The following is a 25017-nucleotide window of genomic DNA, read 5'->3' as shown; positions in this document are numbered from 1 at the left end:
ACTGACTGCTGGAGGACCTGTCCTTATGAGGAAGCACGATTAGCATTATTTAAAAGATCTGTGCAGAATCAGTGGCTTTGACCATCCTCTGGGCGAAGGGGGAGAAGGAGGTGAAAAAGGCCAAATGAAGTACCTGAAAATTACCAAGTAAGGTCATTCCAAAGGAGGCCAGACACAGCGCCACCAATCCACTAATATTCAGCCATGGATTTAGAACCTTGGGTTTCAGTTGTATGAAGCGCAGAACAGCTACCACGAGAGCTGGGGATAAAACAAAATGTTAATATTTAAAAGTCTAAGTCATGCAGCTAGACTCAGGCAGAGTTCTAAAGCCCCAACAAGCAAGGTTAAACTTTTCGCCATGGTGCATTTTTAAATCTCTGAAGTGGCAGATAATTTTTAAAAGAAACTTTTCATGCAGTGCTTATGATTATTTGGGTGTTTTATTATGCCGACCCTGGGGGAGGCAGAGAGGAGTTGAAGCAGCAGTGCCATATGTTATTTGAGTGGTGCAAGGGTGGTTCTCAGAGTTTTCAAAAACGAGGTCAGCCCAGGACCCATTGGCTTAGGAGAACATTGCAGAGGCCTGACACAACGATTAAGACAGGGATAAAGACAATCCATGGCTCGAGAATTCACGAATTCACCAATCCCCTCTAGTTTCACAGTGTTAGAACAGACACGACAGGAAGACACAGGGGAGAAAAGAGGGGCCCACGTCTAGACCAACCTGAGCTCCCTGTGCCAGAAACCATTCCTGCGGACAGGAGGAAGATAAGGCAAGTGTGCAATCCCCCCAATAACTTGTTTCTTCCCTCTTCCCTCTAATTCTATCTGGAGGTGTCCGTGGTCAAAGGACTGGGAGAGTCCATCTAAATTAGAGCAGTTACAGGAATCAAATGATGAAATCTGAATTTTAACATAGCAGATCTGGGGGTTTGCTGTGCACTAAAAACCATGCTGATTATATGAAGAAAGCTCAATTCTTCTATGATGCTACTCACTTTGAAAGGCCGCTCCAGCTTTTGAAGCAAATTGTTATGGGAGAATCAGAAAGAATGAAGGAATTTACCTAGAATTAAACCTTACTTTTTTTTTTTAAGGTTTTATTTATTTAAGTAATCTCTATGCCCCATGTGGGGCTCAAACTCACAACGCTGAGATCAAGAATCACATGTTCTTCCGACTGAGCCAGCCAGGCACGCCTCAAACGTGACTTCTAATGGTTACCTTGAGGATGGTCCATATTCAAGCCATGAATATAAGAATCCCCTTTTATTAATTGCTTAGTGCAGGGGTATTTTTATATTTATACAAAAAGCTGGGAGAGGTGAGTCTACGAATAAGAGAAAAAAAGTTCTCACAGTTATTATACATTATATCTACATATAAGGAAATGCACTTTCTACTTCCTAAGATAATTTATTTTGACATTAAGGTTTAACAGGGAAAACAATTAGAAATGCAAGAATTACCCTATTTATACAGCAATTAAGTAGGTAATTATTTGCTAAAGGTTTTTATCTTCATTATAGGCCCTTATTAGTAGTCATTAATAAAGAAAACACACCCATAAATTTGCATTTCCTAAATTTGCCGAATGTCGTAATTTCTTTTTTTTTTTTTTTTTAAGATTTTATTTGTTTATTTGACAGAAAGAGGGACAGCCAGCAAGAGGGAACACAGGCAGGGGGAGTGGGAGAGGAAGAAGCAGGCTCCCAGTGGAGGAGCCTGACGTGGGGCTCAATCCCAGGACTCTGGGATCACGCCCTGAGCCGAAGGCAGACGCTTAACGACTGAGTCACCCAGGTGCCCCATGAATGTCATAGTTTCAAGCTACAAAGTTAAGCTCAGCAAATTGGTTTTCAGTTCCAAGTATCTCTGATCAAAGAGTGGTATACAACTTGGTTAAGATTTGGATTTTAGAAACAAAATAGCAGTAAACCATAATTTATAAAATCTCAAATTGTTCAGCTTTGATTTAGCTTTCAGTATATTTACATTTCATCTATTTCCCACTAGAGGTCATAGAATTTATAAATGATACTTGAGTTGGAAGAGTCCAAACCTAATGGTTTGGGGGACCTAGTTAGAAGTTATAATGTATCTGTGATGTCAACCAATAATGACAAGTATCCTAGAGGATGAAAAACTCAGCACAACTTCTTCCTACTTTTTAGGATGGAAATAGGAGGAGGAAGCCGAGAGGAGAAATTCCACTTAAGCCCTCTGACACATAGTGATCCTCAGATAAAGAGGTCATTAGATTAAGACCAGAAGCCTCAACACAGGGCACCACGGGAGACACTTGCTAGTAACTGTGTATGGATATTAGGACATAAAGACAAAATACTAAGACAGCACATTTCATTTCTTTTTAAAATATCTACTGAGGACGCCGGGGTGGCTCAGTCGGTTAAGCGTCTGCCTTCGGCTCAGGTCCTGATCCCAGAGTCCTGGGATGGAGCCCCACATCCGGCTCCTTGCTCAGCAGGGAGCCTGCTTCTCCTTCTGCCTGCAACTCCCCCTGCTTGCACTCAATCTCTCTCTGTCAAATAAATAAACATCTTTAAAATAATAAAATAAAATAAAAATGACTAGTGGAAAGTATTACTCTAGCAGCTCTCTGGATGTCATTTAGTTGAGGGGGATAGGATCATACTGGAACTTTGGCTTAAGCCCTAACCTACTGCTGAGGCAGACACGGATGGCTCTCCTTGTTGACCTATCCGGTCAGTTTGTTCCATTGTGCCCAGAGCAAGGGGGTCAGGGGCCATATTCCGTGTTACTCATTTCTCCCTAGTAAACACAGGACATGTATCATCTTCTGGTCCCAGCCCTGCTAGCCTTCCCACTTGTAATATGATGATAAATCATTTTAACATGAAGAGATGATGAAATTAAGCAGGAAACAGAAACCTACTTGGAGACATGAATTCAACCCAACACTCCTAACTTTCAGAACAGCAGTCCAAACACCACACTCTGCCCTCTTTACCTATTAACACCATTATTTATCAGCTCAGACTAGGCAAATTTCCCTTTAAAAATAGATTCTGTGGGCAACTGGCTGACTCAGTCAGTAGAGCATGTGACTGCTGATCTTAGGGTTGTGAGTTCAAGCCCCACACTGGGCAAAGAGACTACATTAAAAAAAGAGAGAGAAAAGAAAGAAGATTCTAGTTGAAGTTTTAAGTTGGTGGAAATTATAAGCTTCTGGTCCTTTAACAGTTTTATTAACAGGTTTAATGGAGGCAGATTCAGATTATTGATTATAAAGACCTTTTCAACCAAGTAGTGATTTAATTATACATGCTTGAAAAAGATTTCAGGACAGTGGGGTGATTTCAAAGCTGTCTTTATATATGCTGACTAATTTTTTACGACCTTAACGTTCCAATCAGAAGATATGTCTTTTAGTTTCATTAAACATTTTAGATTTTAGGGGCGGCTGGGTGGCTCAGTCAGTTAAGTGTCTGCCTTGGGCTCAGGTCATGATCCCAGGATTCTGGGATCGAGCCCTTCGTGGGGCTTCCTATTCAGCGGGGAGTCTGCTTCTCCCTCTCCCACTCCCCCTGCTTGTGCTCTCTCTTTCTCTATCAAATAAATAAATAAAATCTTAAAAAAAATTTTTACGTTTTATTTACAGTTTTGTTAAAAATTTTTAAAACCCACCCTTCTGTTGTTTATGGTATTTGGAACAGTCTTTTGCTATATAAGTATCCCCTATTTATCTATTTAAAAAGAACACAGAGAGTAGAATAGTTGCTTAGTTTCTTTACTAAATTTTTTATGGTGAGGCTGACTGGGCCTTTATTTTTATTTATTTATTTGTTTTTAAAGTGGGCTCCACGCCTCATGTGGGACTTGAACTCACAACCCTGAGATCAAGAGTCACACGCTCTGCAGACTGAGCCAGCCAGGACCCCCTGGTTGGGGTTTTAAAGTTCAAACTCAGAATAGTGCTCTTCATTGCGGTTCTAAACTGGTGCCTGGCCAAATCCTTTTTTCATCTGTTTAGTTTTATTGTTTATGCATCAATAATTCCTATTTATGACTGCAGTAGAACACGGCAATCACTGTGTTTTTGCTGAAGGAGGGGGAGCAGCTGCTATTAGGTGACCGAAATCATTCAGCTGTCAGCTTTATCCTCACCACCTGTCCAGGGCAGAAAAGAATATTCCTTTCAAGAAATTTGTCTTAGGTCTCTTTTCCCCCCCAGGGGATATAAAAGTGTGGATTCGGGACAAAGTGCATAACTGATTGCGTAAAGAAAATAATTGAGTTCGATCTTTGATTATTACATCAAAAAGATAGAAGATCTTTGCTAACTGATTTTAATAAATGCTCCACTGACTCATTTGTAGATTGTGAATGATAATCTAGATGGCTGCCAAAAAGCAGTGATTTATAGGCAGCCCGGGTTGTTCTTCAAGTCAGTGATGCCGTCTAAAGTAATAGTCTGAGGTCCAACAAGGACTGGCCTGGGGAGATGCAAGCCTCCTCCACTTCGAGCGAGAATCATTAGTAATGGATTCTTTTTCACTCCCAGAGTTGACAAATAAATAATTGTTGGTGTCCTCCCACTGAACACTAATCTTCATCAGTTTCGTGTCTACCAGATGGCATCGAAAATGACGGAAGATAATAAACACTGGATACTGCAATACCTCCGAGCGAGAGCTAGTGAAGGCTAAGTGCTTCTTGCTGGAACAGCGGAGGGCCGAGAATAAGATGATGACGAATGTCATCTGGAAGAGGAGAGCTGGTTTTCATTCCTTTGTTTTTGGAAATGCTTTTATAATTAGTTAATCATAAGCTTTATAACTGGATACATTTGTGAGCTGTGCAAACTGGCATTTTGAAGATTACACACCAAAGACTATGGGGAAATATCAATTTGTCTTAAGAATGTGAAGGAAGCAGTATGTGGCTTCCAGCGTGTTCACTGGTGTCTTTAAAGCCCAAATGGAGGACAAACAGCTTGTGACAGCTTTTTAATAAGGGCAGTCTCCTGTGTCTCATGATTAGATGAGGTGGTATTTGCAAAGCACTTAGCATTGTGCCTGGAATATAAATGACTGCTATTAATTATTGTTATTATTGCACCCTGTGGGGGAGATCGTAGGAGGAGGTACCGACCTGCAGGCCTACGTGGTGTGATTGCAGGCAGACCGGGAAAGGTCCCTGACCCTGCAATTCAAGATTCTCTCTAGGGGCTTTGCGTTCTCTTAAATGCAAATGGCTCCTTAGCAGTCCTTTATGCCTTGGTGTCAAGAGTAGGAAAAAAAGTGAGAATTAAAGCTCATGGTAGCTGAGGCTGACAGCAGGGAAGATAAAACCTGGCTGGGGACTGGCACAGGTGCCCAGGTGTGTGCACCAGCTGCAGGAAGTACCGCCTTTTCCAGAACCGGGGAGTAGCCAGGACATGAAAATCCTGCCTACCAAGAGCTTCTTCAAAGACTCAGCAACTTCGGCATTAGGGTTGTATCTGACCTCCTCCTTAGTGGTGGCATGGCAGTCCATGCCTTCCAGACACTTCCTGCTCAGGCAAATGGGCTATGTTTTGGGGACGCCTGGGTGGTGAAAGGTTTTGACTCACACAGAGTTAGCTCCGGGGAGAAACTTTATTAACTGCAGACAAGTCCCCCAGTGTGCTTCTCATTAAACTCCACGGGTTCAAGAGAGGACTTTTGGGCCTCCCTGGGAACGTTCTCCATGTTTCTCATGTTTTGAGCCTTCTAAACTAAGACCGTGCCCATGTTGCATGCGGGACCAACCATCTCCCTTGATTTTCCAGTGAGTTCTATAGGTCTTTCCTTTTCCTACAGCAAACATTAAAAAAACAATATCTTAAGAATGAGTTGAACTTTTTGGGGATGGACAAAATCACAGGTCACCTCTCTGGGGGACAGGTGCCACCAAGGCTGCAATTCTCACCATCCAAAAGAACTATTTCCAGAAAACTGTTGTTGAAAAATGTAGCTGTCACTGGCCCATCCCCTGCAGCATGCCAACGATGATATTAGCTGACCCTTCGAAAGACACCGAGGAGACTGGCCTTGGGGAGATGATATACAAGGGGGACGTGGAAAAGGACATAGAGGATGGCCGGGTCCCTCGATCCTCAGAAGGAAACACTCACATAACAGAGGGGATAGGATACGAAATGATGGTCTTGGGCCCTGAAGGAAAAGGATGGAATGGGGACCAGACCTGAGTATCAAAGTTTTCTTCCTTTTTTTTTTTTTTTTTTTATCCTACCTCTCCATTTGCCATCTTGGTATGTGTATATATGTACAGGAGACAGTGTCACCCATGTTAATGCTGACCTTTAGATTTAAATCAGTGTCTCCACACATCAATATTTATCACAAAGCCTGTGTATGCATTCGCCATCCTTGCCAGTGAAGAAATAAATAAGGCATTGTTTTTAACACAAATGTATTGAACCATACGACATTCTCATGCAGGAATTTTATGGCACGTGAAATATAGCATTTCATGCGGCAAAAGAAATAAAGTCAAGAATACACTGGAATGATAAAGATGATAAAGGGAAGAGAAGATGTAAGGTAAGCAGGGTGAATACTAAAGTACGAGAAAAAAGGCCCTCAAAACGAAAAGCTGGCTTCAGCATATTGACATGATAGGATACCAAATTATCAGCTAAGCCCACGGTGCTTTTGATGTGGGTCCGGGAAGATTTAAATTAAAAAAGAAGTATACCAGAGCACATCACGCATTCTGTCACTCTTCTTACCTAGGAACGCTGCCATGTTCATGACTTGACTGAACACACAGCTTGCAGGAGGCTCGTCACCTGCAATACTTGAAAATGATGGGCTGTTTTACTACTATGATCTCAAAATCTGTCACCTACAATGGACCGAATGTCTGTGTCCCTTCAAAATTCCTATGTGGCCATCCTAACCCCCAGTGTGATGTTATGAGGAGGTGGGGGCTACCCAGGAGATACCCAGGTCATGAGGGTAGAGCCCTTCTGAGTGGGATTAGTGCCCTTATAAACGAGATTCCAGAGAGCTGTCTCGTCCCTTCCTGCCGTGGGAGGACACAATGGGAGCGTCGCCGTCTACCACGCAGAAGAGGGCCCTCATCAAGGCCTGACTGCTGGCGCCCTGATCTTGGACCTCCAGTCTCCTGAGCTGTGAGACATGAGTTTTTGCTCTTTATAAGCCACCCAATAGCCCAAACTAAGTCACTCTCCCAACTTCTAGGACCCAACAGATCAGAAGAGTTATCAAGTTACCTTATATAGGGTGCGTGCTTCACGCCTGGTTTCCTGGAAAAAAAACACAGGTTAAAGTACAGTCATTTGTGCACAGTTTAACCTCACCGGTGGCAGAAGTTTTATTAAGTCTATCGATAAACAATGAAATACCCAGAGATCGACTTTACCTTTCGGCTGAATTTAATGGGAAAATTTTGTCATCTTCCACAGCTATAAAGTATCTACGAAGAAAGAACAAGTAAAGTTTATAAAACAAAGAAAATTTTTACAAAAGACTCATTCAATTCCCAGTTTTACTAGACTAGCCACATTAAATCATATTCATTGTTTCCCAACTGGGAAAATCTCTTTCACTATGTTTACCTATAGACCACTTAGCTCTTTGAAGTTCAAATGTGATTATTAATTCTATTTCTTGAATTTTCAAAACACCCTCCCAAAATGATGGTAATCATTATAATCTGGAAACTGGAAAACAAAGAAATAAGACCTTTTAACTTTGAGCAAACTAAAATTAGAATTCAAATTGTCTAATTTCACAGGAGTGTGTCCACCTCTTTCAGTGAACTGCAAGGAACTAAGATAATTTGCTGAAAGCGAAACAGTACTTGAAATAAGCACGCGTGGGAGGTGTTTTGTGACGAGCCGAGACTTACAATGTAACGATACCCATTTTATAAACATACCAAACCCAGTCACACTGGACGATGCACTGGACTGTGAATGGAATCTTTAGCATGTGAGAATAACGAGCAAATCTTGCAAATAATGAATCCCTATCATCAGTTTATAGAACATTCATTACTGAAAGAACATACGAACACAAAAGAAAACCAGTATTCTTCACTACTGGTGAATATACTTTGCATAATTTATTACTCAATCTTGCTATTTACTTTGGGTACTAGAAGAAGGGAAGCCAAGTGGGGACTTAAGCAAGGTCGAATTAGTAAACATTATTTTAAACTATTTATAAATATGCTTACAGAGCTATGCCATATACTCTCAAAACTACATTTCGATCTACACTGCGCCCGAGTCCTTAAATAATTAAGAGAATACTCACACTATCCATAATCCAGCTGAAGTAAACAAAGTAAACACAAGAGGTAAAAACATCCATACGCTGCATTTCTTCCCATCCATGCCTGTAGCACTGAAAGAAAATCAACAGCCATCAATAACTAGGGCAAAAATGCACCTTACTCCTTCAGGGCGGAAAGGGAGTTTACTTTAACCGAAAAGAAGTGTATTTTATGAAACCAGGATCCAAATCAACCTATTACTGCCATTTATGCGCGTGGAAATCCCTTGAGCCGCTAACAAGGATGATTGTTATCTAGCATTAGCTTAAATATTCCAGGGCCCTAGTTGAGAACTAAATGGGAGACTTTTCATAAACACAGTTATCCTTATATGAGCGTCAGTATTTTTAAGCAAGGACAAAAGGGTTTGCGTTAGGACTTTCAGGAGAGCCAGGTACCAAAGGCTTATCTCAACCTACTTTCAGTGCGATTATTAACAGTTGTGGATTTATGGCTGTATGGATCTGGCACGGCCATATATCTACAGCTTGGCAGACCAGAATGCTAGAAATAAATGCTTACTAAATAAATTAGCAATGCAGGAGGAAATGACAAATGCTTTGCTAATCTGAACTTTTCTCATGACACGTTATTGAGCAACTATCTCCGAAGACTCTGAAGATGAATGTTCGGGAAAACAATGTGTTGTGAATAATTTTTAATTAACTCCAATGAACACAATGGGGAACAAGAACAGATGTCAGGCATTTTGGATGTTATATTTGAAAATGAAAACAAATGAATAAAAAGATTCCCCGCCAAAATGGAAGTGAAAAAGAGAAGCTGCAGGAGTGTCTATGAGAAATCGACCTCCACAGGTGACCTGACAAACAGAAGAAGAATGTAATTAATAGGCATCTCTAAGGAGCTGGCACTGCTCATTATTTTGAGTTTTCCAGTGAACCATCAGTTGCTTACGAGTTTGAACCAGTGCTGCTACATATCTGAGCACCTCCATGATGCCTGCTTTTGCACGCTGACACTCCCTGGACCACCCAAGTCCTGGCATCAGAGAAATAACATGGCCCTCCCTGGAGGCTGGCGACCTGGAAGGTGTCAGGAAGGTCTTGGTTACCAGAAGTGACCTACCTGAGAAAGTAGATCTTTCAGGTGAGGGGACAGACGCCCGAACCTAAGAATGTGTCTGTGAACAGTCATGGTGGAGTCTAGACAGTTGTCTGGGTAGGGATGTGAAATAAATGACAGAAGCTAAGAGTTGAAAGACATTAGAACCACTTTCCACCAATTTAATCCAGTCTCCTCCAATCTAGTCCAATCCACAAGCACTGACATCCTGCTTGTGCCACGGACCGTACCAGGTGGTGGAAATAATTGAGGTGAAGTCTCAGGATTACAGCTATTGATATGTAACAGTCTATACAATATATAAGAGCTACTGTAGGAACCAGCGGTGCCTGGCTACCCCGTTTATGTAATGTGGGAGGATGATGAACATTTGAAGCACGCCCACTACGGCTAGTCAGTGTCTTTTCATTTATCTATGTCCAGAAAACTGTGGGCTTACAATAAAGCTATCAATTTGGCTAACAAAAATAATGTCATCATCAGCTATAGACGTAGCATCTACTTACTTACATGTGTAACACCATTCCCCATCTTGCTGCATGAAGACTGAATTTTAAAAGAGGGAGGACATCAAAGAGAAATCACAAGGGAGGCAGTACTCTGGAGGTTAACCCAAGTGCAGTATCCTCCATGTCTGCAGTAACTAAATGTCCAGGGCACCGAGAATCACTAGCCTGGGGGGAACCCATGCCTCTTAACCGTTTTTACTATAGACCAGTGAATAAATCAATGCCAACGCGTTCATGGACGCAATCAAAATGTGGAAGCAGGAAAGTAGAATGAAGACAGTTGGCGAGGTAATTCTAAGACCATGGCATCAAGCTACAATAGTTTTACGTGCTCGCTTCGTCTAAAGAGAAGCAGTATGGCGGGACGGAATTGGTACGGTGGTGCATAGACCTGAAATCCATCTCCGTCACCTGCTACTCATGTGATCTCTGCTATTTCATCTCTTAAGCCTTAGTAAGTAAGCTGATAACTTAATATTTGGTAGGATCGTGCTGAGGATTAATGACAATGTAGGTAAAACACCTCATACATAAAACGTGCTCCGGAAGTGGCAGCCGTGCCAACTCTAACTGCCAAGCAGACCAGTGCCTTTCAGGATGAGCTGCTCTCCCTCCAAGGCAGGGCTCAGGACAGCTTAATACTATCTTCCTCTCTGGGCTCCTGCTTTTCTAGAAGAATGCAGACATCCTTCCTGATATCCTTTGATATCTTTCAGTATGCATTGCTCTTCTTATCTTACTGTCAAAGCATCTAAGATGGCTAATGGCTACTGTCCTAATTATTTTATTTTTACTGGTTTAATTTTTTTTTTTTTATGAGAGAGAGAGAAAGAGGAGAGAGAAAGCACGAGCAGAGGCGAGGGGCAGAGGGAGAAGCAGGCCTCTCACTAAGCAGGGAACCTGACGCGGGCTCGATCCCAGGACCGCAGGATCATGACCTGAGCCGAAGGCAGACGCTTAACTGACTGAGCCACCCAGGCACCTCTGCATGTTTAGTTTTAAAGAATCTGTCAGGCTTTTTCCAGAGTAGTTGTGTCATTTTACATTCCCATCAGCAGTACACGAAGGCTCTAATTTCTCCACATCCTCACCAATATTTGTTATTTTCTGTTTTTTTAATAGTAGCCATTTGATTTGCATTTCCCTACTGATTAGTGATGTTGAGTGTCTTTTCATGTGCTTATTGGCCATTAATATATCTTTAGAGAAGTGTCTACTCATGCCTTTTGCATATTTTTTAATTGGGTTGTTTGGTTTTTCTATTGTTGAATGGTAAGAGTTCTTTATATATTAATATATATATTAATCAATCCTTGGATATTAATCCCTTGTCAGATACATGATTTACAAATTTTTCTCCCATTATGTGCCTTGCCTTTTCATTCTGTTGCTAGTGTCCCTCGATGCACCAAAGTTTTTAATTTTGATGAAGTCCACTTTATTTTTTCTTTTGTTGTCTGTGCTTTTGGTCAAATCCAACATAATGAGGCTCTCGCCTATGTTTTTTTCAAGGTGTTTTATACCTTTAGCTCTTCCCTTTTAGGTCTTTGATCCATTTTCAGTTAATTTTTGCATATGGTACAAGGTGACTTCATTCATTTGCATATCCAGAACAATTTGTTTAAAAGACTGTCTTTCCCCCCATTGAATGGTCTTGGCACTTAACAGGGTCTTTTGCAGAGCGAAAGTTTAATTTTTTTTTAAGGAAGTCCTATGCCCAATATAGGACTTGAACTCACACCCGGGAGATCAAGAGTCTCATGCGCTACTGACTATGCCAGCCAAGTGCCCCCCACCAAAGTTTAATTTTGGTTAAGATCCAGCTTACCAAGATTTTCTCTTATGGATTGTGCTTTTGAAGTCAAGTCTAAGAAGTCTTTGCCTACCCCTTGATCTCAAAGATTTTCTATTTTTTTTCTGAAAGATTTATAATTTTACATTTAAATTTGTGATCTGGTTATGTCTTTCTTGCCTTTTTTTTTTTTTAAGTAAGCTCTATCCCTAATATAAGGCTTGAACTCATGACCACAAGATCAATAGTCACATGATCTACTGACTGAACTGGCCGGGCACCCCTGGTTATGTCTATCTGTCTATCTATCTATCTATCTATCTATCTATCTATCTATCTATCTATCTATCTATCTGAGAGTGCGAGCCAGGGAGGGGAGAGAGGGGCAGAAGGAGAGGGAGAGAGAGAATCTCAAGCAGGCAACATGCTCAGCGTGGAGCCTGAGTCGAAGCTAGATCTCATGACCCTGAGATCATGACCTAAGCTGAAATCAAGAGCCCAATGCTTAACCAGCTGAGCCACCCAGGCACCCCATGGTTATGTCTTTTTAAACTATAGATCTCTGTTGTCTGATTGAAGTGGGTTAGACCCTAGACAGTTTGTAAATCACTTTGACAAGGATCAGGAAATACGTGATGATCTAAGTCAGTTTTCTGAAATAGTAAAGGAAGAGTCTTATAATGAAGAACATATACTTTAGTCATAACACACCCCACCACACCAGGCTCTTTTGTCAACTGACAAGTATGAGCTTAAGAACAGAGCAACTCTGTGTGTGTGTGTGTGTGTGTGTGTGTGTGTGTGTGTGTGTGTGTGTAGATGGGGAAGGCTCCCTTACCTAAGTCACCTCCCAATCCATCTTCGAGTTATCTGGTATTGTTTCTGGTATTGTTAACCTATCAATGCCCCATCTGACACATCTTGGTCCTGTTTACTTCTTTCTCCCTCTCTGGTGGGACTGTATTAACCACGTAGAGGACTCTGTCACATATACTTTTCTTTTCTTGTCTAAAATAATCTACTTGTCCTTCTTTAGGCCATATGCAGCTTATAATGTGACCAAAGAACCTGCAGGAGAGAAACAGCACTGGTGCCTCCTCTACCCTCTGTGCTGGAGGAGCATTCTGGAAGCGGCAGGAAATAACATTTGATTTGGTTAGGTTTCATAATCCTCTCTGAGCTGTGCTGGCTTGATAAGTTTAGATATTTGACTGGCAGTATCTCTACAAAGAGTGAATGAATCAGTCTATTAAACTAACGCTCCTCGCTGCCTCGTGTTATCTGAGAATTAAAAGTTGAAACGGAGATGATTCTCCTTCTTCTATCCTTCCAGACACCATTAAAATAAACTGGTCCATTACTTCCGGTGACATTAGAAAGTGTGACCCAAACTTTCCTTACACTTCCTAGCGAGGACACATTCTACTCTTTCTCTGAGCTACAGCAACACGGTACCCACCAGCTAAGAGAACATTTTTCCTTGCCTTTTTAAGGAAAGAGGGGAAGTGGGGAAGGAGTACTCCATACTCCTAAGATACTTTTATCTTTGCATTCTGAATTATACTTCTTTTTTTGTTTGTTCTGTGTAATATTTACTCCATTGATATTAATCTTCCAGTGATACCTTAGAGTAAAGAAACTTAGGATCGTTCCTGTGCCCAAATGGTAAACTATATCTGGAAAAATGGCACCTCGTGAGTTTCTGACAAGAGGAGGAAAAGAGTCTAAAATTGCACAAACCTTCTTGAAAGGGTTCTGGCATTTAGATTTGGTTTGGAAGGCTCTCCTCCAAATGGTATCATTTGTCCAAATGATTTGCAAAGCTGTTATCCAGATGGTCAAATCCTCCTAGAGAGCCAATACGAGCTCTCTGTACTCTCTGCACATTTCTATCGTGTGTGCCTTTCTTGCAATAAATATTCCCAAAGTTTGAGTGATCTTCCCTCTCTTTCACCCCATCTGTGGCACGAGTGAGACTGCATCGTGGAGACTCTTCAGCCCAGAGTCAGAGGCCCCCTGTTCGCCTGAAGCTTTCATTCTTGCTCAGAGAGAACCTGACCTGTGGCAAACATCTGTGGTGGCTCCCGGTGGGGACTTTTGTTATCTAAGTCTTCCAGCTGTAAATCGTCAAGAGAAGACCTGACCATTTGAAAACTTACAATATCACAGAAGCAAACAAAGTGTTACTTTTGTTTTTTTAAAGGTTTTACTTATTTATTTGTCAGAGAGAGAGAGAGAACACAAGCAGGGGGAGCAGCAGGCAGAGGGAGAAGCAGGCTCCCTGCTAAGCAAGGAGCCCGATGCGGGACTCATTCTCAGGACCCTGGGATCATGACCTGAGCCGAGGGACTGAGCCACCCAGGTGTCCCAACAAAGTGTTGCATTAAGCACACTTTTCCTCGGCACCTGACTCCAACTACTTTAACTGACTCGGAAAACGGGTCTTGATAAAGTTGAGGTCATATCATTCTTTATACTTTTATCATCAAATTTCCAAACAGATGGTCCTTACAGTATAACCTCGTGAAGCTACTGAAGTTAAAGAGTATAGCGTCCTGTTCCCAGTGATACTCCTTGAAGACCAACCTCCTGTTCTATCAGGCGGTGGTACAACTCCACCAGTCTACAAACGGAAAAGCAAAGCCCACCGGATCATCTTCATTTATGGATTTTACAACTTTATTGGTGAGAAAACACTTACAATCAAATGTCCCCAAAGTTGAGACAATATTTTCTGGGGCTGGAAAGGATTTGCCTGTTATCAGTCAGAAGGGTTTTGCACAGGGGCCCCTGGGTGGCTCAGTCGTTAAGCGTCTGCCTTCGGCTCAGGGTGTGATCCCAGGGTCCTGGGATCGAGCCCCACATCAGGCTCCTGCTCTGCTGGGAGGCCACTTCTTCCTCTCCCACTCCCCCTGCTTGTGTTCCCTCTCTCGCTGGCTGTCTCTCTCTCTGTCAAATAAATAAATAAAATCTTTAAAAAAAAAGAAGGGTTTTGCACAAACCAGGTCGCGGTGGAGGCAGCTATAGCTCAAGGACCCTGGAGCCAGGTGACCGGGTCTTGGAGTTTCAGCTCTGCCACCACTGGTTGTGCCAGCTGGTTGTTAAGCTCTCTCTCTGCCTCAGTGGCTTCATCAGTTCAGTGGGAAGAATAATGGTACTTACTCAGAGGGTTTTTATGATGGTTGGAAATACTTTGAAAGCACTGATAATTTTGCCTAGCATTTGATGGCTTTTCAATAAATGTTAACTATATTCCACGGCAAGTGATGTCCAGGATCTTCAGTTATCTGTTTCTTTCTTTCTTTCTTTCTTTCTTTCTTTCTTTCTTTCTTTCTTTCTTTCTTTCTTTCTTTCTTTTCTTTTCTTTTTTTTTTTTGTAATTTATCAGGAAATGAGCTCCCTGCCAAAGCAATTTTTCTTCCTGCTCTCAGGGCCAGCTGGAATGGAACAGGAAAGATTAACGAGTCACCCCCTAATAACTGGGATTGTCACAGTGTCTATGAACCAAGAGCATCCTTGATTTTTTTTGTTTTTTTTAACCTTCTGGGAAACTCAAGTTATTTTCCGGTCGTGTCATGGGCAAATGTGAAAGGCTTGTGTTCTTTTGTAATTCATTTACAATAATAAGGGGTAATAACAAGAACTACTTGTTTTGTTTTGCTAAAATGTTTACAGGCTCTCACATATAAATCTGCAATACAACCAGCTCATTATGCTGACAGTAAAAATTTTGCTTTCATTGAACCCTAAGTTTGGGAAAGCATAATTTGAGTGACCTGGTGTCACCCTAAAATATATGACTTTCTTTAATTGGATGTGAACAGTATTTTTCAATCAATGAGGTCAATTTTGCCCCCAAATAATTTTCGTGAGCACTGGCAAGAGACAATATATTAATTAGTAAAAGATTTCCGTAAAATATTATCATCTCCAAAAGAACATGATGATTCTAAGTAGAACCATGATGACTGGTTTTTCCCCAGTGCTCTCCTTTTTTTTTTTTTTTAAGATTTTATTTATTAATTTGACATAGAGAGACAGCCAGCGAGAGAGGGAACACAAGCAGGGGGAGTGGGAGAGGAAGAAGCAGGCTCCTAGCAGAGGAGCCCGATGTGGGGCTCGATCCCAGAACACAGGGATCACGCCCTGAGCCGAAGGCAGACGCTTAACGACTGCACCACCCAGGCGTCCCTTTCCCCAGTGCTCTCTTGATTTCTAAGAGCAGTTACCATCATTCCATTGACAGATCACCACAGGGTTCCTCTCATGCGAGTGGCCCGAAGAACTCTTTCTCTCAGAAACAGATGGCAGACGCTGTCCCCACACCATTTATGGAATAATCCTAGAAAGAAGCCCCTTCTACCAGGTTTTCAATTTGATATCTTCTTAGAATTTCTAAGCCAAGATCCACCCCAGAGTCTACTGATATCTTTAACAATATTTAAAAATGTTGCCCATGGGGCAGATTTATTGCCAACCCGCCAGTCATTTCTCCTCTTTTTCTTAGGTAACAGTGTCTAGTTTTAGTCAGGCCTGCAATGCATGCAGCCCTGACTGGTGGAAGTCATTACTGGTCTGGGCTAATCATAGCTATGTCACTCCTGCGATGAGTATCTTTCCAGAGACCTTGAACCCGGCCAGTGAGAGTCAAGGGGAAGTCTACTTGCTGAAGAGCAAATGAGAAAGGTTTGCATCCCTGGTAATGGAAAGCTTCTTCCACTCCTCTCCTTTCCCTCTTGGGATGCTGCTGTGAAAATATGACACCTAGTGCCGTGGCAGTGATCATGTGACCATGAGACAACAAACATGAGGATCCAAAGACGACATACTGAGGATGGCAGAGCAGAAGACGGAAAGAACGGACTCCTTGATTACATCGTTGAGACGCGGCACCAAACTCCCAGTATCACCGGCCACCAAAATCCGTGTACTGTGAATCAGTAAAGCCTTTATTGCGTTATTGCTGTAGGTTGGTAAAGCACCAGAATCCACTCTCCCTTCTTCCATCATAACCCGGCAAGTGGCTGCTCAACTACACTATAATTAGCAGCCTCCCTCTCACGTAAGTGTAAGTTACTCGAAGCGTAAGTTCTCTCCAGTGGAGTGTGAGTGACTAGTGTTCATATGATAATAGTAGAGTATCATAGGGTAACAATACTGTATTATATAGGAAAAGGTCTCTATTTTCTAGAGACACATACTGAAGCATTTAGGGATCAATTGTCATAATGTCTAAAATTGACTCTTCAATACTTCACCAATGGGGTGATGAAAAAGTTTTGGAAGGGGCACCTGGCTGGCTCACTCGGTGGAGCATGGGACTCTTGATCACAGGGTTGTGGGTTCAAGGCCCATGATGGGTGGAGAGATTACTTAAAAATAAAATCTTTGAAAAAGGAAAAGTTTTGGAAATAGAGTGGTGGTGGTTGTACACCTCTGTGAATGTAATTAATGCCACTGAATTTTACACTTAAAAATGGTTAAAATGGCAAAATTTGTTATATATATTTCACCATAATAAAAAAAGTAAAAAAAATAATAGCACATCAAAAAAAGACACCCATTAGGATGTCTATTATCAAAAAAACCTCACAAATATCCCGGAAAATAGCAAGTGTTGGTAAATACGTGGAGAAATTGGAACCCTTGTGCACCACTGCTGGGAACAGAGAACGGTGCAGCTGCCGTGAAAAGCAGGGTGGAGGGTCCTGGAAACATTAAACTAGGTATTGACATCTGATCCAGTAATTCCATTTCTGGCTATGAAGCCATAGCGACGGAAGGCAGAGGCTGGAAGAGATATTTGCATATTCCTGTTCCCAGCAGCATTTTCCACAACAGCCAAAAGGTGGAATCAGCCTAAATACCCATCGATGGGGAAACGGATAAACAAAATGTGGGACATACGTACATATTTACAATATTACTCAGCCGTAGAGAGGAGGGGGATTCTGACCCGTGCTTCAACACGGATGACCGTTGAGGACATCGTATTAAATGAGATAAGCCAGGGACGGAAGGACACATAGTGTTATGACTGCAGTTTTAGGGTACACCGAGGGTGTCAAATTCAGAGAGACAGAAAGGAGAATGGGTTGCCAGGGACTGGGGAGAAAGCGGGAATGGGGAGTTCATGTTTAATGGGGACAGAGTTTCTGTTTTGCAAGACGAAAGGAGCTGCGGAGGGTGGTGGTGACGGGTGCACAGCAGTGGGAGTGTCACCGAATCACACACTTAAATTGGGTAAAATGGTAAATTCTACGTTATGATATTTTACCACAGTTAAAAAAAATAGAAGTAGGGGAAAATGTCTTACAAAAATCTGGCCTGTGTCAACAAAGTTTCTTGACTCTTCAAAAAAAAAAAGAAAACAAAACTGTCCCTTGATGTGTCTGACTTGGAGAGCAGATCACATTCCGATGGCGCTTATAACTTCATGAGAAATGATTGAAAAGAGCCTGCATATTAGTATGAATTAGCTGTTCTTGTTCTTAGTAGAATTACAAGAAAGAGACGAGCCTGGGGCAGGACAGCCGGCTCTGCAAAGAGACCGATGCAAAAGCCGGGGAAGAGTTTAGAAATCTGGGGCCCTGAAGGGTTGGAATGGCCCGTGGCTTCTGCACCTCATACAGCAGGAGATTAGAGAGGAGAGAAAAGCATGTTGCCTTCCTTCCAAAGCCTTTTGTTTCCAAGGCCCCAAAACGGCTACCATTAAGTTGAGAGAGGAGAGCATGGAAGAAAGAAATAAAGCAGGCTTGAGAGCCATGACTTGGAAAGAACTTGGGGAGAGATTGCTGGTATGTGAACTGCCTGGAAATTAACAGATCAGAAGCCAGTGGAGTTTCTGAGGGAATTGTGGTTTTTGTGAAGGTACTGCAGCCAAGCCAATAAAACCTTGTGACCGCTGTACTCTCAGACCTCCAAATTCATTCCGGCAGGCAATGCCCTGCAAAAGCTGGGCGGCCACCAAGGAGGGCAGATCCCAGCACCCACTTAAGATTCGGCTCAAGAGGCTAGGAAGATGCCCCCCAAGGGCAGGGCCAAGGACACACAGAGCCATGAACGATGGGGTCCTCCTGAAGAACAGAATCAGGGTCCCATCAGGGAAGTTCCCCTCTGCCAGGCCAGGGAGCCTTCTCCGGGATTCCAGCATGGCTCTGGGCCGGGGGCAGCTGTGTGCGTTTCTTTCTGCTCTTTTTCGAATGGCAATTTTAATTGTGGTTTTCCATCCCCTGCTCTACCATGGTACACTGAGTGTGAGTATGAGTGTAGAGGGGAGATCATGGGCCTTTCAGTTCACAGGCTGCCAGACCATTAGGGACCACATCCAAGCGTGATGGGAAGGACTGTGCATTACCCAGAGACCGAGAACTTTCAGGCAGCACATTAACAGATGGGTTTTGCTTGTCTGGTTTGGGATGAAGAGAGAGTGTTCTACAAGCTGGAAACAGGGTGTTCAATGATATCTGGTGGCCAGAGGGACCGACTGTGCCCCGACTGTGAGCTGTCTATGAAGACCCATTCTCCCCTTCTTCCATGTTCGAAGCATAGCTAGGCCTCTGACCGCCCAAACCCCCTGCGCTGTGAAGCCACCATGTGAATGAATTCCTGCCAATGGGATCTTCCCGGCCCGGCACACACAGCTCTCAGACAGTCATTCCCATGGGCTGAGACAGCGATGAGCGGAAGAAAGAAGCTATGCTGGGCATGGCCTGGCTCTCAGGAGCCTCTCCTCCTCCCATGACGTGGGACCGTCACCCTGGACTCTTACATGAGAATACAAATAAACTTCATTTTTTTTTTTTAAAGATTTTATTTATTTATTCGACAGAGACAGAGACAGCCAGCGAGAGAGGGAACACAAGCAGGGGGAGTGGGAGAGGAAGAAGCAGGCTCATAGCGGAAGAGACTGATGTGGGGCTCGATCCCAGAACACCGAGATCACGCCCTGAGCTGAAGGCAGACGCTTAACCGCTGTGCCACCCAGGCGCCCCAATAAACTTCATTTTTAAGCCACATTAGTGTTGGGTTTCTTGTTGCGACAGCTGAATCTTGTATTCTAGCTGACATTCAGATACTCTAAATGCATTCTCACACTCTGTTTACAGGCCAAATATCTGATTCAATACCTCACACCCTTCCATATAAAAATGACAAAGTCACTCTGCCCATGAGCTACTTGAGAGGTACAAGGATTCTGAGGCAAGAATAATTTCGCAGAATTCTGCCCTGCTGAATCAGATGTGCCAAGCAAATGGGTGGTCTCCCCGAGGATGCGGAAGAATTAAGGCCAGGGTATGGCTTCCTTACTTAGCAGCCACTAACCTTTCATATACAATTTTTACGAAGGTTTTATAGATACACACCCATAACTTCCCCCTAAAGAGCTAACTGCATTTTATAGATCCGGAATCAATGAATACTCACGGTACCCTGGGAGGTCCAAAAAAGGCTAGGTAACACTACTAATTTTCTTTCATAGACGACAGTAAGGTGTTGACATGCCTGGTTGAACAGCTCTGAAGAATCTTTTCTAGAGCCTCCGCCATATGCAATTACTTCACATGCGTCCCTATCCCTAAGGCAAAAAGACAAACACACAACAACCCTGTAAAGCCATCTGACCACAGCTGGTTGAAAATGAAATCCTTGTGCCTGAAAGTCCCTAGCCCACGGCTCTGAAAGAGTGTCACGGCAACCTCTTCTGACCCCTAGTCCCAGCTCTAAGTGCCAAAATAAACTATCCCTCCTCAGGACGCTGGCTCCCTCTTGCTGCGCCCTCACACCAGCACCTCAGGCCTGGCTCAGCGACGAGAAACAACCAAACAAGAAACAAACCAGAGCAAACAAGAAATCCCCAACGGACAGACAAGTCCACTAAGTTCAAGAGATGGGGACCCTGAGAAGGAAACTCAGGCAGAATCTTACATGGCTAGTGGTAGAACGCCAAGGCTGAGAAATGCTAGGCAACTGCACATGGCTGTCAAACCCCAAACCCGGAGCTTGGATGTCCTGGGCCAGCCGACTGGCAGCTGCTCGGTGGAGGCCTTATACCAAAGGGGATGGCCCTAATGATAATTCGTCCCCTCTCCATTAGAGTGGGAATGCAGACCCCAGCCAGAGCCGTGAACATGTATCCTGGGTCCAGATTCTCTGGTTTCAAGACCAGGCTCTGCCACTTGGTGGTGGGGTGATGTCCTGCAAATTGCTTAACCTCCCTAAGCCTCAATTTTCTCATCTATAGAATGGGACTATAATAGTACCTATTTCCTAGGGCTGCCGTGAGGATTAAGGGAGTCAATACATATAAGGCTCTTTGGTAAACATATGGCAAGCACTCAATAATTAGAAGTCTATTATTACAAGTAGCTGTCCTAATCTCACTGATGCCCTACCCATTTGTGATCTAAGAGAAACAAGAAGAACTACAGATTTATTCCAGCTTAATGGTGACTACTTAGGAATTCGGTGAGAAACTTGAAAGAGAATGTAGACTAGGCTTTTAATGTTCTGTCGGTGAAGCAGGGTATGACCTTGTACAAAAATCCTCCCAACAGTCTCTTAGAAATTATACTGATGACTTCTTTGGAAAGACAAAAACCACATGAAAGAGATGGGAGCAGAGGTTTCTTTGAAGGGTGCAGACCAGTGCTGAAGAAGGTCGGACGTCATCTTGCATCCTTCCCACGGCCAAAGATGAATCAACAACTCAGAACCCAAACTCCCCCAAACACTCAGAACCACCACGTCCCCATTGAGAACCGTGGAAACCAGGGCCTCGTAAGACACAGTTCACTGCCTGATGCCCGTTCTCCCACAGCCAGGCTGCCTGCCACACACCTTGTATGGGGTGACCTCATACAGTTTCTCATTTTGTACAGTTCCCTGTCCAGAAAACACCCTGGAACAGACTTCATAAATTATCAACCTTCTCAGTCTTCCTCAACTTCTCATGCCCACAGAAGAGGTCACTTCATGTTCATCGTAAGCATTACAAGGCTACAGGGTATAAATAAGGGTGTGTCTCAGGATTAGGAGCAAAATGAGGAAAATCACCAATAAAGGTGGCTTCACAGTTATCCAAGGACATGAAGCATGTAGAGCTGCGACATAACCCACCCCCGACTTGCAAGCGTGCCGCTAAGAGGACTGCATGTTTCTATTTAAAAAAAATTTTTTTAATTTAATTTTTAGTTTTTATTTTTTTAAAGATTTTATTTATTTGTGAGAAAGCGAGAGCAAGAGAGAGGGAGAGAGCACAAGCCAGGGGGCAGAGGGAGAGGGAGAAGCAGACTCCCCGGTGAGCAGGGAGCCCTACATGGGGCTCGATCCCAGGACCCCGGGTCATGACCTGAGCCGAAGGCAGACACTTAACCAGCTGAGCCACCCGGGTGCCCCTATAATATGGTTTTCTGAATGGAGTTACTGACAAGAAACAATTTTCCTAAGCAAATAATTAATGCTACTTTAAGCCCATAGTGAATCCACTTCTATTCTGATTGTTACTGTGAGCTGGCCTCCAGGGTTTGAGCTTTCTGGTGGGTGAAGAAAGAAACGAGCAAAGCCGCGAGCAGAGGCCTGGCACGTGGGCAGACTTACGAGGTCCGATCACCCTACCTCACCTGCTCTGCTCTCTGCCCTCTTCCCACACACACTGAGGCCCGGGCCACGTCTCACACAGCTTGTTGCCCTCAGATCCCCTGGACTTGGGGACTGCACGCACGTGGAATTAAGAGTTAGGAAATGGGACGTGAAAGCCCCCAGCAATGCCACGCCGACACAGTAACTGTTCGCAGTTAAACGTCCCTCGTCCAGCTTTCCCCCGTGCGTGTACATGTGCAATCTCGTACTTAATGATCTGTGGGCGCCTTTAAACGTCAGTAGACGCAGATGTCCTTTTGATCCTGTTCCCCTGAACCTGCAGTCTCTACTTCTCCATTAATGGCAGCTCCTGCCTTCCTATTTCTCACACCGAAAGCCTCAGGGTCACCTGAGACTTCAATTTCTTGAACACCCACATGCAACGTGCCAGGAAATCCTGATCTAAAAATGCTCCTGATCTTGGCTATATCTCACCACAGCGGCCAGGGAGATCCTTTCAAAACCCAGAGCAGACCGTGGTATTTGTTAGCTCAACACCCTGCTAAGGGTAAACACCCAGGCCCCCACCTCCAAGGGCACTCCCCTCTGACTTGGTCCCCTACTTCCCCCTGGCTCCGGCCCCTCTGGCCTCCATGCGGACCTTGGATATCCCTGGCACCTTCCTGCGCTGCCCCCCACAAAGGCACAAGACTGTTCCCTCACCCCCACAAATCTTCCCCAAGATGGGACCTTCTCGGGGAGGGCTTCCCTGAAAACCGATTTTAAATCACCCTTACTCCACACCTCTGAGCAGCCTGTACCAGTCTGCTCTCTTATTCTCCATGGCACCTTGTACTATATTTTATCAATTTATTTTATAATCAGACCTTCTTTCACTAAGCGTATGCTCTATGAGGGAAGACATTTTATCTTCCGTGTCCTGTTTTATCCTCATTGCCTAGAACAAGGCCTGGCCCACAGGAGGGTGCTCAGTGAATATCCGGTGAAGAATGAATCAAAGGCCCTATGCTTGGAAATGGGAAATACAAGAATTAAAAGAGTAAAACAAAAGCAGGAACCTTGGCTCAAGGGAACATAAATGTGGACACAAATAACTACAGTATAAGGAGTAACCCGATTATTGCTATGCATACACTGATAACAAAGATCTGTGTCTACACTACAGTGAGAGTTGACTAGTTGACTATGGGGATTAGGACAGGGTGTGTGGAGAGGGTAGCATTTGAGCTGGGCCTGGGATGATGCACAGAGTTGCAACATACTGAAAAGGAACAGAAGGCTGTTAGCAGAGAAACTTCCTGAAAAGGGAGTAGAAAATATTTGTGGAGAAGAGTTTGTGGGGCAGCGGGGCTGACGTGAGGGGCATTTGGTTGAGGTGGGAGGCAAGGCTGGGGAGGCATCTGCAGCCAGGCTGTATGGAGCCTGCCATCCTCCCTTGGGAAGGGGGTTGAGGGGAAATACATTCTTGGGTAAGGGCGGGGGGGGGGGGGATGGGCATCACCTGATTGAGCAATAAGGTGAAATCAGTGCTTTAGGAGGATTAAATTCACCATATATTTACAGTATTGTCCAGAAACATAAAAACATGGGAAGTAGAGAAAGAGTGGAGGAGGCCACAGGAAGGACTGCTGTGCCCATGTTCTAGTCACACTTCTCTTTGGGAGTTCTCTGGTTGGCAATGGTGAGCTAGCCAGGGTGTGCCCTGTCCTTGTTATCTCACCAAAATCCACCACTGACCAAGGCGAGACAATGCGGAGAGACTGCAACATTGAATATTCTTGAAAGGGCTGCCATGATGGGAGTAAGCTCCAATTAAACACCACAGAACATATTCCGGCAATCAGTCAGAGGTCACGAGCACTCACAATTTTATTTCCTGATGAGCAGTAAATGACAGATTTACAAAGATAAAGAGACGCTTTACATTGATTTGGGGGACAAAGAAATTTTGGCATCTTAATGCATAGAATCAAAATAGGTACTGTCTTGACAGGCCATCCAGATATCCAGCTGCACGGTCCTGAAGCATTTTAGATGATGTTAAAAGAATGAGAGGAAAGAGTGTGTTGGGTCAAAATGACGGGCTATATTAAAACACAATGACTAAACTGACTGTAATTCAAAATTAGGTTGCACAAAAGCTAAGATTTTCTCAGAAGTACCATTTTATTCTTTGATTTTCTTTTTTGGGGCCAGCCAAAAAAAAAAAAAAAGTTTTTTTCTTCCTCCAAGACATTCATCATACATTTAGGTAGGTACTATGCATTTCGAGAGAGAAGTGTGTCTTGGGAGCCCAGAATTTCATCCTCTAGCTGTGAATGAATAGCTCATTTCTTATAAATTGCAAACAAGTTACTTGTAGCTTTCTCTGGTTTCTTCAGAAAAATATCCAAGTAATTGTCTTCTTTATTATGTCTTTTTTTCTTATTTATACACCCACCTAAAAAAACAAGATCCTGTTTACATTCATTCAGCAAGTATTTACCATGTGCCTCCCTGCCTCAGGTACCGACTGCACTGGGTAGTGGGTTCGGTACAATTATGGAGGCAAGGATTCTGCCCCCCCCCTCCCCCCAGGCATCTAGAGAAGACAGACACAATGAGATAATTACAAATGCAAATGTAACAACTGTTGCCATACCAGCAAACTCTACCCAGCCCCAAATAAGGCAGGCCTAATCCCAATTGAGG

The 25017-nt window shown here is 43.4% G+C and overlaps 1 protein-coding gene across 2 annotated transcripts in view; it reads right to left on the bottom strand.

Moving 5' to 3' along the window:
* The window catches only part of TMEM150C (transmembrane protein 150C), a 70492-nt gene that overhangs the window by 8007 nt on the left and 37468 nt on the right, over window positions 1-25017 (bottom strand). For both annotated transcript variants that reach the window (XM_045790454.2, XM_045790450.2), the window contains exons 2-6: window positions 8319-8408; window positions 7420-7473; window positions 7271-7303; window positions 6764-6831; window positions 134-261 (exon numbers count right to left, since the gene is read on the bottom strand). In XM_045790454.2, the coding sequence (XP_045646410.1) occupies window positions 134-261; window positions 6764-6831; window positions 7271-7303; window positions 7420-7473; window positions 8319-8398 (363 nt within the window). In that variant the 5' untranslated portion in view covers window positions 8399-8408. The remainder of the gene's footprint in view (window positions 1-133; window positions 262-6763; window positions 6832-7270; window positions 7304-7419; window positions 7474-8318; window positions 8409-25017) is intronic.

This window comes from Ursus americanus, chromosome 8, assembly GCF_024610735.1.
Source record: "Ursus americanus isolate L20-20 chromosome 8, mUrsAme1.1.p, whole genome shotgun sequence".
NCBI classification, from domain to species: Eukaryota; Metazoa; Chordata; class Mammalia; order Carnivora; family Ursidae; genus Ursus; species Ursus americanus.
The sequence above is the reverse complement of the archived record's forward strand: the minus strand, read 5'-3'. Positions and strand labels throughout refer to the sequence as shown.